The sequence below is a fragment of the Fukomys damarensis genome, unplaced genomic scaffold, assembly GCF_012274545.1.
Source record: "Fukomys damarensis isolate Sample0158 unplaced genomic scaffold, DMR_v1.0_HiC HiC_scaffold_18, whole genome shotgun sequence".
Taxonomy (NCBI): Eukaryota; Metazoa; Chordata; class Mammalia; order Rodentia; family Bathyergidae; genus Fukomys; species Fukomys damarensis.
In genome coordinates, this window is record NW_022900930.1 from 37847226 (window position 1) to 37862466 (window position 15241).

Below are 15241 nucleotides of genomic sequence, written 5' to 3' on the forward strand. Positions count from 1 at the left end.
AAAAAAAAAAAAAAAAAAAAAGACTGGAAAATAGATCTTGGGTCTGCTGGCTCTTTAACCTACACTTTTCCATCAGTTTTTCGGACCTTGTTCTTATCTTTTTATTGTTAGCATGGTTATCAGCCATAGCTCTTTGGTAGGGCTCTTGAGTCACTTTGAACTTGAGGCCAGTCTGGGCTACAAAGTGAGTTTCAAGTGTGCCCAAACTACAAAGAGCAACCCTGTCTTGCCAGAAACAAGTACCCCCCAAAATAAAGGGAAAAAAATCTGGCCTGACTTTTCTACCATTTTATTCACTGCCTATCTCTTGGCCTCACTGTATCCCTCAAACAACTCTAACACAGCTTCTCAAAAAACAACTCCAGCCCTATCATCTTTCCCTTTTAACCTCGCAATAACTTTACTCCAAAAAAGTGACTTAACCAGTTTCCAAAAAAAGAACCATAAAAGGCTTGAGAGTGTAAGGAGGGCCATTGCTGGAGGTCGCGGAGACTCTGAGACCGCAGGATTAAGCACAGCAGAAGGCTTTGCTGCTTTGTTGCTCACCGCCCCCCAGGTCCCGCTGGCACTCGCGGCCCTTGCCGCTTACCTGAAGCAGGTGGGTCAGCCGCTCACATCCTTCGCTGTGCAGCCGGGAACACCACTGGCTCAGCACAGATGTCCCTGACATTTAAGGAGCATCGGTCGCCCTGGACGGGCACGCTCAGCCTGCACGGTGATTGGCTGTTGCCAGGAGTGGGCGTGAGGGACCTGCGCATGCCCACTGAGCCAGGGCAGGGAGGCGAGTGTGAGCTCTCCCTTCGCTGAAATCCCATTATTCCGGGCTGGGGTCCGGCCCTGTGATCCAGCTGGCGTTTAGCACACATGCGTCCTTGGATTCAGTCTCCAGCACCAAAGCAAAACAAAAATTGCCCCTGTCAATCTTTTCACTTTTATTATTATTATTAATTACTGTTATTGTTGACAAGATCTCACTCTGTAGCCCAGGCTGGCCTTGAACTCCCCAGGATCCTCCAGCCTCAGCTTCCCAGGTGCTGGGATTACAGGCAGGCGCCTCCACTCCTTAATCTGAATCCTTTTAGGTTCTTTTTACTGTGTTTTTACCCCTTGAGCAACTCCAGGTTCGCAGTAGGCTGGGCTGACCTCACTGCAACTGGGTAGGAAAGTTCTCTGCCTTGTCCTCCAGCCAAAGGGCAAGGGCAGGGCCGAGGAAGGAGAGGTGACCTTGGAACAGGACGGGAGCTTGAGACCAAGTAAATACAGGTGTGCGAGGTGGTGCACGCCTATAATCCCTGGACTCGGGAGGCTGAGGCGGGAAGTTGGTGAGGACTTCGAGGTCGGCCCGGGGCAGCACAGTGAATATGATACCCGCCTAAACTACAAAGAGAGACCTTAGGCCTGTGTCGGCGAACCTCAGAGAGCGAGGGCCCAAACTACGACCCCAAACCCACTTATCTTTCGCAAAATGCCAACACTGCAATTAGAACTGAACACCAAGGGTTTCGTTTAGAAAAATCAACTCATGGACTAACATCCTTTGTCTTCAAAGAAAAGCACAATAACAGAGCTTTCAATGATACAAATAGCTTTTTGTTCAAAGGTAAATGTTTGCATTTGGGGTGCTCGTGCGTAATCAACCCGATCTTTGCTGTTGTGTGGGTGCTGCTAATTTGTCAAACCTTGGCTCATACTTTGTTGTTTTTGTTTTGTTTTGTTTTGAGACAGGGTCTCACTATGTAGTTGAGACGGACCTGGAACTCACTTTGTAGCCCAGGCTGGTCTCGAACTCACAGCAATCCTCCTGCCTCAGCCTCCCGAGTGCTGGGATTAAAGGGGGGGGCGCCACCACACCCAGCCATACTTTGTTTTTTGACAGCAACACACGCAGCACTCAGGTCACCTGTTAGTCTGTTTCTTATATCAGATTGATATAATTAAAAGTTGAAAACAGCTGCTCACAAGCATAAGGCAATGCAAAGAAAAACAATCCCAAGCCTTCACTGACTTAAAATTGTTTAACAGAGAATTCTGCACTTTAAGGATTTCTTGTTCGGAACTATCAACTGGGCTGACCTTTGTCACCCCTCACACCCTGTGTTCTCAAGAGTCACACACAGGTCATAGAATTCATGTTTCCAGATAGAGCATTCTTGAAATTCCAAAATTCAATTTCCAAAATCTAACCAGTGTGGGCAGAAAAGGTCAAGTTCTTCAGATTTGTGTTTATCTAGAGAAGCCAGAAAATGTCAAAGTTGTTATCTTACAGACTAGATAAATCTGTGACTAGAATTCTCCTTTAGGCTGATTGTGGTGGCTCACACACCTGCAATCCCAGCACTCGGGAGGCTGAGGTAGGAGGATCTCTGTGAGTTCGAGACCAGCCTGGGCTACATAGTGAGTTCCAGGTCAGTCTCAGCTACATAGTGAGACCCTGTCTCAAACAAACAAACAAACAAAAACAAAAACCCCACAAAACCTAAATTGTTTTACAGAATTGTACACTTCAAAACTGCTTCCTTTTTGCAAATAGAGAGGAGACCAAGAGATGGGATTGGGGACAAAGAGGAAATGGAGGATGTAGCATGGTGAATGTAATCATTGTGTACTAATAAAGGTAAAACAAAACAAAACAAAACAAAAAAAACAACAAAGAACACAGCCCAGAGAAAGTACTCATTAGATAAGAGGACAGTGGAGTAAACACTGTGTAGGAAGCTGCCTGTGAAGGTCTCACAGGATGACCTGGGCTCCCTGTGAAGAAAGAGAGCAGAAAGGTGGAGGTACAGACATTTGGGGGACACAGTCAAGATTTGTCTTCCACTGGGCATGGTGACTCACACATATAATCCCAGCTGAGGTGGGAGAATCTCTGTGATTTTGAAGTCAGCCTGGGCTACACAGTTCAAGGACAGCACGAACTATATAGTGAGACCCTGTCTAAAAACATCAAAGGATTTTGTCTCTTTCCCAGCAGTGAATGACAGCTGTTTGAACCAATTTATGGAATATGAGTAAAATCGTGGTTTCATTCGGGTGCACCTCTGTAATCCCAGCACCCGGGAGGCTGAGGCAGGAGGATCAGAAGTTGAAACCCAGGCTAGGCAACCGATGATTTAATGAGACCCTGTCTCAAAAACAAACAAACAAAAAACAAAACAAAACAAAAAAACCCAAAAAAACAAAAACCCCCCAAAACAGGTCTAGGATGTGGCCCAGTGCGAAGGCCCTGGGTTCAACCCTCAGTACTGAAAGTAGTAATATCACTGTGATTGGAGAAAAGGCAACATGTAGAGGAGAGGGTGAGGTCACTTGGGGAGAGTGGCAGAGGGGGACACGGAGGTGACTCGGACCCAGGATCTGGGGGAGGCCTCGGGATGAGGAGATGAGGCTGTTAGGAGCTAGGGTCCCTGTACCAATCGCGGACTCAGTCCTGAGGTGGGACCAGTGGGAGCCTAAGGGCCACTGCACCCCAGGACCCGGATTCCTGCCCCATTTGGGGTGCAGGGTGCCCCTGTCCACCCCACGCCTGCACAGCCTGGAGATGGTGCAGAAACAGTTCACAGCGAGGTTGCAGGACGACATATCCAGGTAGACCCTGGAGCCTACAGCGTCCCCATCCAACACAGCTGGGGTTAGAGTGTTTGTTCTCAGCGGATTCGCTTAAAAAGTCCAGGGCGGGGCCGGGGATTTAGCTCAGCGGTCGGGCGGCCTGCCTGGCAAGCGCAAGGACCTGAGTTCAATCCCCGGTACCAAAAAAAAAAAAAAAAAATGTCCAGGGCTCAGAAGACCCATACCAAGCCCCCCCCACCAGGCGTAGGAACAGCCAATCACCGGCCACCCCCTTGAAGGGAGGAGGCACAGGCCCATGGGCGGAGCCTATATGCTCGGCCACCATGAGTACTTCCCGGGGGAGAGCAAAAGACCAGCTGTCTAGTCTCCACCTGCAGGAGTCCAGAGCCACCTGTTCCAGTCAAGAGGACAGGTGCCACTGTGTGGCGCATTGAGACCTGGGGCATCCCGGCCTTTGGGGCTTCTCTGTGCCTGAGTAGAGATTACAATGGGAACAGGATAGGGGCTCTTAAAAAGGCAACAGTGGGACTGGGGGTTTAGCTCAGTGCAAGATGCCCCGGGCTCATTCTGGCACCAAACATTAAACACGTTCTGCTTATGAGGAATCCCGCCCTTGTGTTTATTATGCTGATTGCCTTGTTTGGTTGCGCTTTTGTTTTCAGTGCTGGGGACTGAACCCAGAGCCTTCTTACGGAGCTACACTTCCAGTCCTTTTTTATTTTGAGACACCCTCACTTAAGTTGCTTAGACTGGGCTGAAACTTGCGAAAGTCCTGCCACTGTCCCGGAGTTGGCAGTTACAATCCAGGGCCTCCAGGCCGGTTCATTGTCTTTCTGGGGGCGGGGTGGGCCGGGGGTCTCACCGCACTGGTGAGAGCTCTCCCACCAAGCCACAGGATTGCCTTTTATTTCCAAATTTTTCTGAGTTTATTTTATTTTTGGTACCGGGGATCGACTCAAACGAAGCGGGCGACAGCACCACTGAGCTAAATCTCCAGCCCAGAGTTTGTTTATTTTATAGGGAGGGAGAGTAGGCACATTACCCATTTGGAGCACTTTTAAATGAGTATTTGTAGGGCTGGGGGTTTAGCTCAGTGGTTCCAGGGCCTGCCTCGTTAAGCGCAAGGGCCACAAGTTCTATCCCCGGTACAAAAGAAAAAAAAAAAAAAACAAAAAACCCTCAAAATTAGTATTTTAAAAATCGTCACATACCCGTAATCCTAGCACTGGGGGTGGGGGAGCCTAGACAGGAAGATCACAGTTCGAGGCCAGCCTGAACTACAAAGTGAAACCCTGTCACAGGCTGAGGCTCAGTGGTAGACTGACCCTGGGTTTAATTCCAAGTATTGGGAAAAAATTTTAAAAGGTGTGGGGGGGTGTAAGATGTCAACTGTTCTCAAATTAATTGAATGTAAATGACAATTCCAAATCCAAAGAGCATTGCTGTTCTTTGTTGAACGTTCTCAAATCCCCTATTTTGGATTTACAAAATGTGAATCCCCGAACAGAAGAAACCCAAGGAGGAAAATATGAAACTAAACTAAGGTTTATGAGGCAAGATCAGGTCTAACGAGGAGGTAGGGATGCAGCTGAGCAGAGGCAGGGCGTACCCTGTCCAAATGGGAACCAAACTACAGATGGTGCAAGCACAGGGGCACCTGCGGAAGAGTGGGTGGGGTGCGGGGCATCGCCCACTGGCCAGACACTGGCAGAACCAGTGAGTGTGGGGCTGGGGAGGCCACCTGATGGGAGAGCACCTGCCAAGAAGGTGCATGGTCCTGGGCCTAACCCCCAGCACAAGGAAAAAATAGATACCGAGAAATATTTAGGTAAACTGGTAAAAGTTGAATGTGACTACCTCTAAAGAGCGAACCTGGTCCAGGAATCATATTTGTCTTTACCACAGGCATAATTTAAAAAAGGAAAATAAAGCAGCAATACCGAAAAAAAAAATGTACTTTATTGACTACAATTAAGAGCAGTAGTCCAGTTAAATACATTTTTCAAGTATTTTTATAACTTCTAATAAGACTCCCTTATTGACAAAGTATGAACTATAATTATTTTTAGAACCTGCTGAAACAAAATCAGTGAAAACTGAAAAAAAAAAAAAAAAGGAAAAAAAAGAACCCATCGACATCTATTTGAAATTGCTCGATAACTGGTTCAATTGTCCACCAACTGTAAAAACAAACAAAATGAGGATTTCCAATAGCTCATCATTCAGAATCTGTTATGGTACAGATTCTGAGGGGTCGTGCTTCAGTTCCAGTGTAGAAATAAGGCCAAAGTGTTCCTCCAAAGTAATCATTAAAAGTATACAGAAGAGATCGATCAGTCAAATTATAAAAGGAAACCTCACCCATTTCAGTGTCTAAGAAAATGCCAATCTTCCTGGGTAACACTTTTGGCAAAAGATTAATTTTCTTAGGACCACATGCAATGTAACTAGTGTGACTACATCGCCCAATTCCCCACAGCCCATCCTTTACTAAAAAGGGTTGATTCTGGTTCTTCCTCCTTCTGGGGAGAGACTCGTTACAGACACCCAGGAGCCACTCCGGCTTGTCTTTCACCTCCACCTCCCAGTACTGCCTGCCAGAGCTGTACCCCTTAGCACCCAGTACAGCGGGCCAGATGTAAAACTTTTTTGGGCTATGAGGTAGTTTTTGTGTATTTCCATAACCCACGGTTTTCCTATCCTCTGAGATAATAAGTTTACGATGTGCTGTTTCGGGATCTAGAAGTACATCTACTCGAAATCGCTTAATAATTTTGTTTAGTCCAGAATATTGTGGAGGAAGCCGGCAACTATAATCTTTGAATTGGAATGAAAAAACTTCAGGGCATTTTAAACTTTTATATCTGCGGTAGATGCTCTTAACACTTGTCAGCAACTCAACTTCTGACTTTACATATTTGTTCTCTATCTCCTTTAATAGATATTTTAATGCAGAGGCGTGATCTGAAATGTGTGTTAGCCTTTCACTTAGTTTTGCTAAAATCTCCCTCTCTTCATCTTCTAATTGCCTAAGAGTAGTCTCTTGCTCATTTTGAAGAAACAGCATGAACTGTTCAAATTCAGACTTTATTTCTTCTTCCCTACAATCTACCTTTTTCTTAAGTTCCCCTGACTTTCCAGTCTGCATAATAATCACTTTTTCAATTTGTTCCAATCTCTCCTTCCAGAGCTCCATGTGCTGCTCCAGCTGTTTCTTATGATAGACAGCAGCCTTCTCTATGGGCCAGACATAGTGCTGCTGGTGATCAGCAGAGAAGCTGCACTGGGGACACAAAACCTCTAGGTCCTTCTGGCAGAAAACGGTCAGGACCTGTTTATGCTTCTCACACATAACATTCCCTTCCTCCCTTTTTCTCTTGCTCCTTCTCAGAGGCAGTAGCTTAGCCACTTCAGTCAGATTACCTAGCTGGAAATTGTTCTGGAATTTTCTGTGTGGACAGAGATAATGGCAAGAAGGGCAGGGGAAACTGCCTTTCATATCCTTCCAGGACTCACTGATGCAGGCGAGGCAAAAGTTATGCCCACAGTATATTGTCACTGGGTCTTTCAAGTACCCTAGACAGATGGGACAGCTAGCCTCCGCCTGGAGGTCTGCCAAGGCAGCCGCCAGCTCCATTGAATTGGAACCAAGGCAGTGGGCAAGGAAATGCTTCTTCAGTAAGCCTGGCTTTCCCCGGCAGCGCCCAGTAAGAAGGGGGTGTCCTCTCCTAGACTACCTTGAACACCAACCAGCTCTCAGCCAGCCAGCACACTGAGGGCAGCCTCTAAAAGCCTGCTTCAAGGTCTGCACCTAACAATACTCTGGAGTGTACACTCTATTGAGCATCAGAAGGTATTAGACGGCTGCAGCTCTTTCCGTTCGGTCATCTGAGGTCAGCTTCACAGCTTTCTTATTCAAGAAAGTAACCCCAGATCCAAAATAAGGGATCTTTCTGTGTGAAGATCTAAGTATCTTCATTGAATGTCATTTCTTTAACCTTGCTGCAGGCATACACAGTTGGCCTTCAATGTCTTCAGGAATACAATCTGAAGATTCAACACTGTGGGTGAAAAAAGATGTTTCAGTTAAAACTCTGATTCTATAATCACTAATGCTGTAAAACAATCATAAGAGTTATACTATTGTGTATTAAATTAGGTGCAATGAAAATAATCATAGACAAAAAACAAAATGTTCGTGTTCTTAAGAGATACATAGTGAAGCATGGGGGCAGTATTATCTGGATGGCAGCAATGTACTTTTGGAACATTCAATAATCACACACACACACAGTACAAATGTAGCAAAAGATTAAAAATTAGTGGGCCAGGATTTAGCTCAGTGGTGCCACTGCCTGCCTCTCAAGTGCAAGGACCCAAGTTTGATACCCGGTACCAAAAAAAGAAAGTAGTAACTGGTGAACCCAAGCACAAAGTATACTGATGTTCAAGCAAATGCAATTCCTCCATCCAGCTAGCAAGCCATATAACTGTCAATGCAATATTCTTTCCCTTTCTCCCTCTCTGGACAGTCTTCCCCAGCACTGGGGACTAAGCCCAGGGCCTTTCCCCAGAGCGACAACCTCAATGGCTTTTTGTTTTTGTTTTCCATTTTATATTTTGGCACAGGATCTTGCTGGGTCAAAGCTGCCCAGGTGGGCCCCAGTCTTGCAATTCTCCTGCCTCAGCCTCCAGAGTGGTAGATTACTGGTGTGCACCATCAGACCTGGCTATTACTGAATATTTCCTCAAATCTTTCACCTTCCTTACAATGCAGCAACAGTGAGAATATTAGTATGAGCATGGTTCTGACAAGTGAAACTGGTTCCGTCTTGGTGATCTAGCAAATTTTTACTACAGAGACTTTCTTTTCATACCAGCATTAAAAAAAAAAAGTCAAATGGTACTAGAAAGTTTTCATGTTCCAATTATGCCACAGTCAAGATGTGGCTCTATCTTAGATCTGTACAGGCAAAAGCTATCACGCAACAGTCTAAGGGAAGCAGTGCTGGTGCAGGGGCAACACCTACAATCCCATCTGCTCATGAGACCAGGTCAGGAGGACTGCAAGCTCGAGGCTAGCCCTGTAAACTTAGCGAAATCATCCCAAAATAAAATTAAATAAATCGAGCTGGGGATGTAGCTTTGTGTCAGAGCACGTGTTTAACACATGAGCTCTCAGGCTCAATCCCCAGTGACACACAAAGAATAAATATTATTAAGAAGACCAGGGCTGCTTGGTGTGGTGGCGTATGCCTACAATCCCAGCACTCGGGAGGCTGAGGCAGGAGGATCGCTGTGAGTTCAGACCAGCCTGAGCTACATAGTGAGTTCCAGGTCAGTCAGTCTCAACTACATAGTGAGACCCGGTCTCAAAAAACCAAAAAGACCAGGGGCCAGGGATTTAGCTCAGTGGTTCCGGTGCCTGCCTCACAAAAGCAAGGATCCAAGTTCAATCCCCGGTACCAAAAAAAAAAAAAAAAAAAAAAAAAAAAAAAAAAAGACGGCAGACTTGAATCCTGGTTCAAGTACTTACTGTGTGAAGATCTAAGTATCTTCATTGAATGTCATTTCTTTAACCTATAAAATAAAAATTACAACAATCTTCTTGATATGAAAATAGTACACCAGTGGTAGTTATTACATGGTTACTTTCTTGGTCAGAGATGGTTTCTGTTAGATATAATGAAATATGGACGCAACCAAGGTCTACACACTGCATCTGCTTACTGGTTCTTTTAAATCTTTTTCTCTACCTTTGCCCTGTATGATATTGAGTTCTAGATTTGTCTACTGCTTCATTTTCTTTTTCTTTTTTGAGACAGGTCTATGTAGTTCAAGCTGGCCTTGAACACACTATGTAGCCTAAACTGGTCTCAAACTCATGGTGATTCTCCTGTGTTGGCCTAAGTGCTGGGATTATAGACATGCACCACCACGCCATCTTATTTCTTCATAATTTAACTGAGGGTCCCATACTTGTGATAGGCAAGTACTGCAATATCACATCCTCAGCCTTTTAAAATTTTTGAGTTTCTTTAATTTTGCTCAGGATGTCCATGAACTTGAGGTCTTCCTGCTTTTTAGGCTCCAGAGTACTTGGTATTATAGGAATGTGACACCTCGCCCCCCCTGCACTGATGGATTAAAATGATTAAAAGTAAAGATTTAATCAGTTTAAAAGTGAAGGCTTGCAGGTTTTAGTAGCTCATGCCTGAAACCCCAGAACTCTGTTGGGTTGAGGATGGCAAGTTCAAGGCCAACCTGGGTTACACAGAGTCTAAAGACAGCCTGAACAGTGAGACTTTGTCTCAAAAAAACCCAAAATCAACCAGTCAGTAACATCCCATAAGCATGGACAAAGTTTCCCACTCTTACCATTCAGAGTCATTCATATTTCATGATCTTCATCTCAAGACACATCTTTAAAGCACTTGGTTTTGTTTTGTTTCTTAAATAGGAGCATGCTTTCCTTCCTCTGAATAAACTGCTTACTCCTTAGACTACTTTTTTCAGACTAACTTTTGTTCTTTGTGGACACAAAGTCCCAAGGAAATGCTCACTAATATGGCTCAATAAGCAGAAGGCACTATGCTATGGATTTTCCATGCAGTTAAAGATTCAATTAAACCATCAGAATAATTCCGTAAGTTAGGAACTACTATCCTCAGTTAAAATTGTAAGAGCTGAATCTACAAAAAATTTGAAGATGCTTATCCAAGCTTTATAGTACTTGGCACAGTCTCTGGCATAATAAGCAGTAAGTGGCATTGCCTGTTTTTCACATTCTCACAGCATTATATCCATCCTTGTATTTCTACATCGCTTATTCTGAAGCAGAAAAATAGGCTGATTGATTCTAGCACAGTGAGAATGAACAATATAAATCGAGAGGTAGAAATACTTGACAGGACTATACTTTCCTCCTCCAGCTCTTCTACTTAACTAGTTATATATACTTGGCAAAATTAATTTTCCTGAATTTTTTTTTTTTTTTTTTTTTTTGGTACTGCAGATCAAACTTAGGTCCTTGTGCTTGCGAGGAAGGTGGTAGAACCACTGAACTAAATTTCTGGCCCTCTTTGAATTTTTTAAAGTGCAAGTCTAACTGAAAAAATAATCTAAGGCCATATCCTTGCTATTTTACATATGCATAATAAAAGTTTTACCAGACTGTAATAAAACAAAGAATTCATACACACCTTGCTGCAGGCATACACAGTTGGCCTTCAATGTCTTCAGGAATACAATCTGAAGATTCAACCAATCTAGGACTGAAAATTTTTTGGGAAAAAACCATTTGTGGTGAACATGTACAAATCTTTTTCCTGGTCATTATTTCCTAAACACACTAAAACAGCAATTTACATATAATTTATGCTGTATTAGAGATGATTCAAAATATACAGGAGGATGTGTATAGCTTGTGTAAGAATACAACACTGTTTTACAGAAGGAACTGGTACATGGGAGGATTTCTGCATCCAAATGGGGTCTTGGAACTAATGTCCTATGGACACCTAGGGATGACTACACATCTTGGACTCAAGGTCCCCCATTTTTTTGGTACTAGAGATCAAACTCAGGACTCCACACTTGAGAGGCAGGTGGCAGAACCACTGAGCTAAATTTCTGGCCCGGGATGACTACACTTCTACTTAACCATGTTTTACTTCATTAAGTTGTATGAGGTATGATCAAAACGTACAATGCTTACATTTAAAAACATAGTAAAATATACATTGCCAGTAACCCTCCTCAAAATACTCCACCTTTTAACACATTTATCCCATCATTCCTGCCACTTTCTAAAGCAGTACTGGAAGTCTGTTTTGATAAGTGTCACTATGAGGTTGGATTAAAAATACAGCGGGCCTGAGATTTAGCTGTTGTTCTGCAGCCTGCCTAGCAAACGCAAGGTCCCTAGTTCTATCCCTGGCATGACACACACACAAAACAAACAAAAAACAGTGAATGCTGCAGTCAAGCGCCACCCAAGGGAAAAGCAGGTGACAGAAAAATGATATGCTCTCATCTACACCTTGTTCACTGTATCTGACTTCCACAAATGCTTCAGAAAGAGTCAAAGTCAAGGGATAAGAGTGTTCAAAATAAGGAGTATTTTGAGGGGATTAATATCTATTATTGTAATAAATTCTTACAAATTGAAACACCGTTACTTGTGATCGCATGGTGCATAATATAAATTTCTGTGTGTATATATATTTATTTGGGGGGAGGACTGAGACAGAGTCTCATTATGTAGCCCAGGCTGGCCTTAAACTCCCAGTGATCCTGCCTCAACCTCCCAAGTGCTGGGATTACAGGTGTGCACCACTATGCCTAGGATATAAATGTATATTTACTTACATGTTAAATACTCTGATAATCAACCTAAGAGCTGTTGTCTCATCTGGTTCCTAAATCCTTAATGACTAGTCAAAGTGTTCTTGTCCCAATGGGTTTGGTGTGAGAGTGTTCTTCAGGAAAATCACACTGAGGAAAGAAGAGGAAGAGGGGTGAAGTTTTAGAATTTCAAAATAAATTTTATTTTTTAACACTAAAATATATCTAACCAGTAGAAAATTCTAACTCAGACAACTACCTAAAAGAAAGCATAATGTCTCTTCTAAACTACTATCTGCCCACACAATGTGTGGCGATGGTGAGTACTGGCTAAGGCTATGGTGATTTTAAAAAGTTTTTTTTGGAACCGAGGGTGGAACCCATGCTCTGTGCCAGGCTAACGCTCCCCCAACAAGCCACATTTCTGGCTCCTATTCCCCCCTTTTTTTTGAGACTGGGTCTTGCTATGTAGCTGCCTTGAACTCACAATGATATACTTTTAAATAGGTACTTTTGAGCAGGTCAGAAAAGACACAGACACAGAATGCATGGGAACTGGGGGGGACGAGGCACAGAATGGTCAGAGAAACTGAGATTGTGGGAGTTTTAAGAATGTTACCCAGTGTCACACAGCTGGCAAATTGTGGAGCAAAACTAAGAAAATTAAAAAGCCATAAAAATATACAATACTCTTTTTTATAAGACAGTATGTACAAAAAAGGGCTCTAGTATTAAGGGACACAACAGGTACTCACTCCAGGCAATATTGTGCCACCTATTCCCAAGCACACACACAAATTAAGTCTTCTCTACATGTCAGAATCAGGCCATTACATGAACACAAGAGCTTTGTAGGGACTGTCACTACTTACTCTTTCAAGCTAACCATGTCTCCCTCCTGAATATACAGTGGTACCTTCAACCAATTACTAAGTCTGTAGCTAAACTGGCATTTTCAAATACAAATATAATCTTTTCATCTTCCCACTTAAAGTCAGTCAATGCTTACTGTTATAAGGAAACAATTTTCAAGCCTTAGCTTCTATCAGCAACACCTAGAGGTCTAAGAGATTGTTGACCCATTTCCCAGGTGTTTGAAGCAGGTCTGTTTCTCGGGGTTTTTTTTTTTTTTTTGCAGTAATGGGGACTGAACCTAGTATAGTTTTGGCAAGCACCATTGTGCGACATCACCAGCCCCACATTTAAAACAATTTTTATTTTGTGCTGGTTGTGCTAGCAGCATGCCTATAATCCCAGCACTCAAGAGGCTGAGGCAAGAGGTTCACTTACAAGTTCAAAGCCAGTTTGAAATACATAAAATTTTGTCTAAAAAACTTTAATTTTGAGACAAGATCTCACTAAGTTGCCCAGGTTAGTCTCAAACTTTCGATCCTCCTGCTTTGGCCTCTAGAGTAGCTGAGATTATAGTTGTTTGTCACCAGGCCTTGCTAGTTCTCAAATGATGCTGCTGGCCTGGGGATCACGCTTTGTGAACTAGTGCTTTAAAGAAAGCAAATTTAAATCTAGTTTCAGCCCTCTTACTCTCCATCATATATCATAGCTGACATTTTTTATTTTAGCCATCTTTTAGCTAATGTGTCCAAATCCCCACTAGAATGTAAGGTTCTTGGCGAGCCTACGTCTTTAGTTTTAAATGAGTAAATAAAATCTATAGCAGATTCCAGTTTTCAGTTTCAATCACTGTCATAATAGACCATTCTCAACGTGCATTACCCTAAGCCAGCCCACCTGCAAATTAAAATGGCAATTTCTAAGCTGTGAAACGCATATTAAGAGGCCAGGCATGGCAGCGCAAGCCTGTAATCTTAGCACTCAGGAGGCTGAGACCTGAAGACAGCAGCAAGTTCAAGGCAAGCTTAGGATACATAGTGAGTGCAAGGTCAGAGTCTGTCTCAAAAACACCAAAGCAAGCAAAAAAAATGTCCTGTGTGGCTCAAGGGCTGATTAGTTCAGTCAGAGGAGCAGGATGTTGGTGCGTGGGTTCTCGATGGGGTCACTGCTCCCAGGTCCCACTTCAAACGCCACAGTGATTTTTTGGCGAAAACGCGGCCCCTTCACAAAAACTCTTTTCAACTAAAGCTCCTTTGAAACCTAACTGGCCCAGGCCCCAGCCTCCACTCTCACTCCACTGACCCAGGCCTAAGAGCTTCTACTTTCCACAGGTCCTTGGGACTGAGACCCACCACAGACACGCGCGACCCTGAGGCCTGCTGGCTCACTCCAGACGCTGGGGAGGCTCTAGCTGAGCAAACTTCGTGCCTGGCGCTACTGGGCCCTTTCCCCGGCCCTAGCCGTTTACCTGGAACAGCTGCTCCACTGCTTGGCCCGACAGTGTCACTAACACAAAAGCAGAGCTCAGGAGCGCGCAACTGAGAGCGCCAAACTCCAGTCAGCACGCGGCTCCCAGCGTCCTCGGCGGCCGCGCTGTGCATGACGGGTACGCGCGTACAGTGGGCGGGAACGGGACCGCGCATGCGCAGTGACCGTGCATCCAGGGCCAAGCGTGAGGCGGTGCTGAGGGTCAGAGGTTGGCTCCCTGATTGGTAAGGCCGCAGTCGCTCTGAGCGCACCCTTTAATTCCATTTGGCAGTCTTCTCACATTTTTTTCTTTTTTTTAATATTGTGAATACTCGGGCCTTTGCACTGAGCTATATCTCTGTCCTTTTTAATTTTTCCTCGAGACGGGCTTGCTAAATTGCTGAGCTGCCTCAGGCTAGGCTCGAATTTATGATCCTCCTGCCTCAGCCTTCCAGAGCGCTGGAATTATAGACGTGGCACAATGTCTGGCCCTTTTCAGTTTCCTATGACGATGTTTTTGTTGCCATGAGAGACCAGCGCATCACGGGTAAGGTTGCAGGCTGGTTTTAGGTTGTTTTGTGTTTTGTTTTGTTTTTTGTTTTCTCCTTTTTGCATTGCTGGGGATGGAACCCAGGCCCTGTGCCTGGTGGACAAGCGCTGTGCCTCTGAACCATGACCTCTGCCCTACAGGCTTTTTTTGGAGACAGGGTGTGGGTTTGCAGTTTAGGCTAGCCTTGAATACCCAACCTTACGGCAGGTTTTAAAAGCCTCTGTGTAGGCTGCACCTGGTGATGCATGCCTATAATCCCTGGAGTGGGGGTGTGGGGAGGCTGAGGCAGGAGGATCCCTCGAGTTTAAGACCAACCTGGGCTATATAGTAAGTTCAGTTCAAGGCCAGCCTGAACTGAGTAGCCCTGTCCCAACCAATAAAACAGAACACCCATAACAAAAAGTTGCCCATCAGAGCCTCCTTTTCACAGGGTGAAGAAATAGAAGGCTCTAGAAA

General features: G+C 44.4%; 2 protein-coding genes and 1 long non-coding RNA gene across 3 annotated transcripts in view; all 3 read right to left on the reverse strand.

Annotated features, from left to right (window-relative positions):
- The window catches only part of LOC104866047 (tripartite motif-containing protein 60), a 3634-nt gene extending 2698 nt beyond the window's left edge, over window positions 1-936 (reverse strand). The window contains exon 1 of the mRNA XM_010629867.2: window positions 590-936. The gene's annotated coding sequence lies outside the window, so the exon portion shown is untranslated. The remainder of the gene's footprint in view (window positions 1-589) is intronic.
- Window positions 937-5622: 4686 nt separating this feature from the next.
- LOC104866048 (tripartite motif-containing protein 60) lies at window positions 5623-7883 on the reverse strand. The gene is made up of 2 exons (XM_010629868.3): window positions 7631-7883; window positions 5623-7523 (listed from the first exon to the last, which is right to left on the reverse strand). Exon 2 carries the CDS (start codon window positions 7205-7207, stop codon window positions 5789-5791), a length of 1419 nt encoding a protein of 472 aa, XP_010628170.1. The 5' UTR covers window positions 7208-7523; window positions 7631-7883; the 3' UTR covers window positions 5623-5788.
- Window positions 7884-9090: 1207 nt separating this feature from the next.
- LOC104866049 lies at window positions 9091-14587 on the reverse strand. The gene is made up of 4 exons (XR_781327.1): window positions 14237-14587; window positions 11941-12066; window positions 10773-10844; window positions 9091-9150 (listed from the first exon to the last, which is right to left on the reverse strand). It is a non-coding gene; the product is annotated as an uncharacterized LOC104866049 (long non-coding RNA).
- Window positions 14588-15241: the final 654 nt, after the last annotated feature.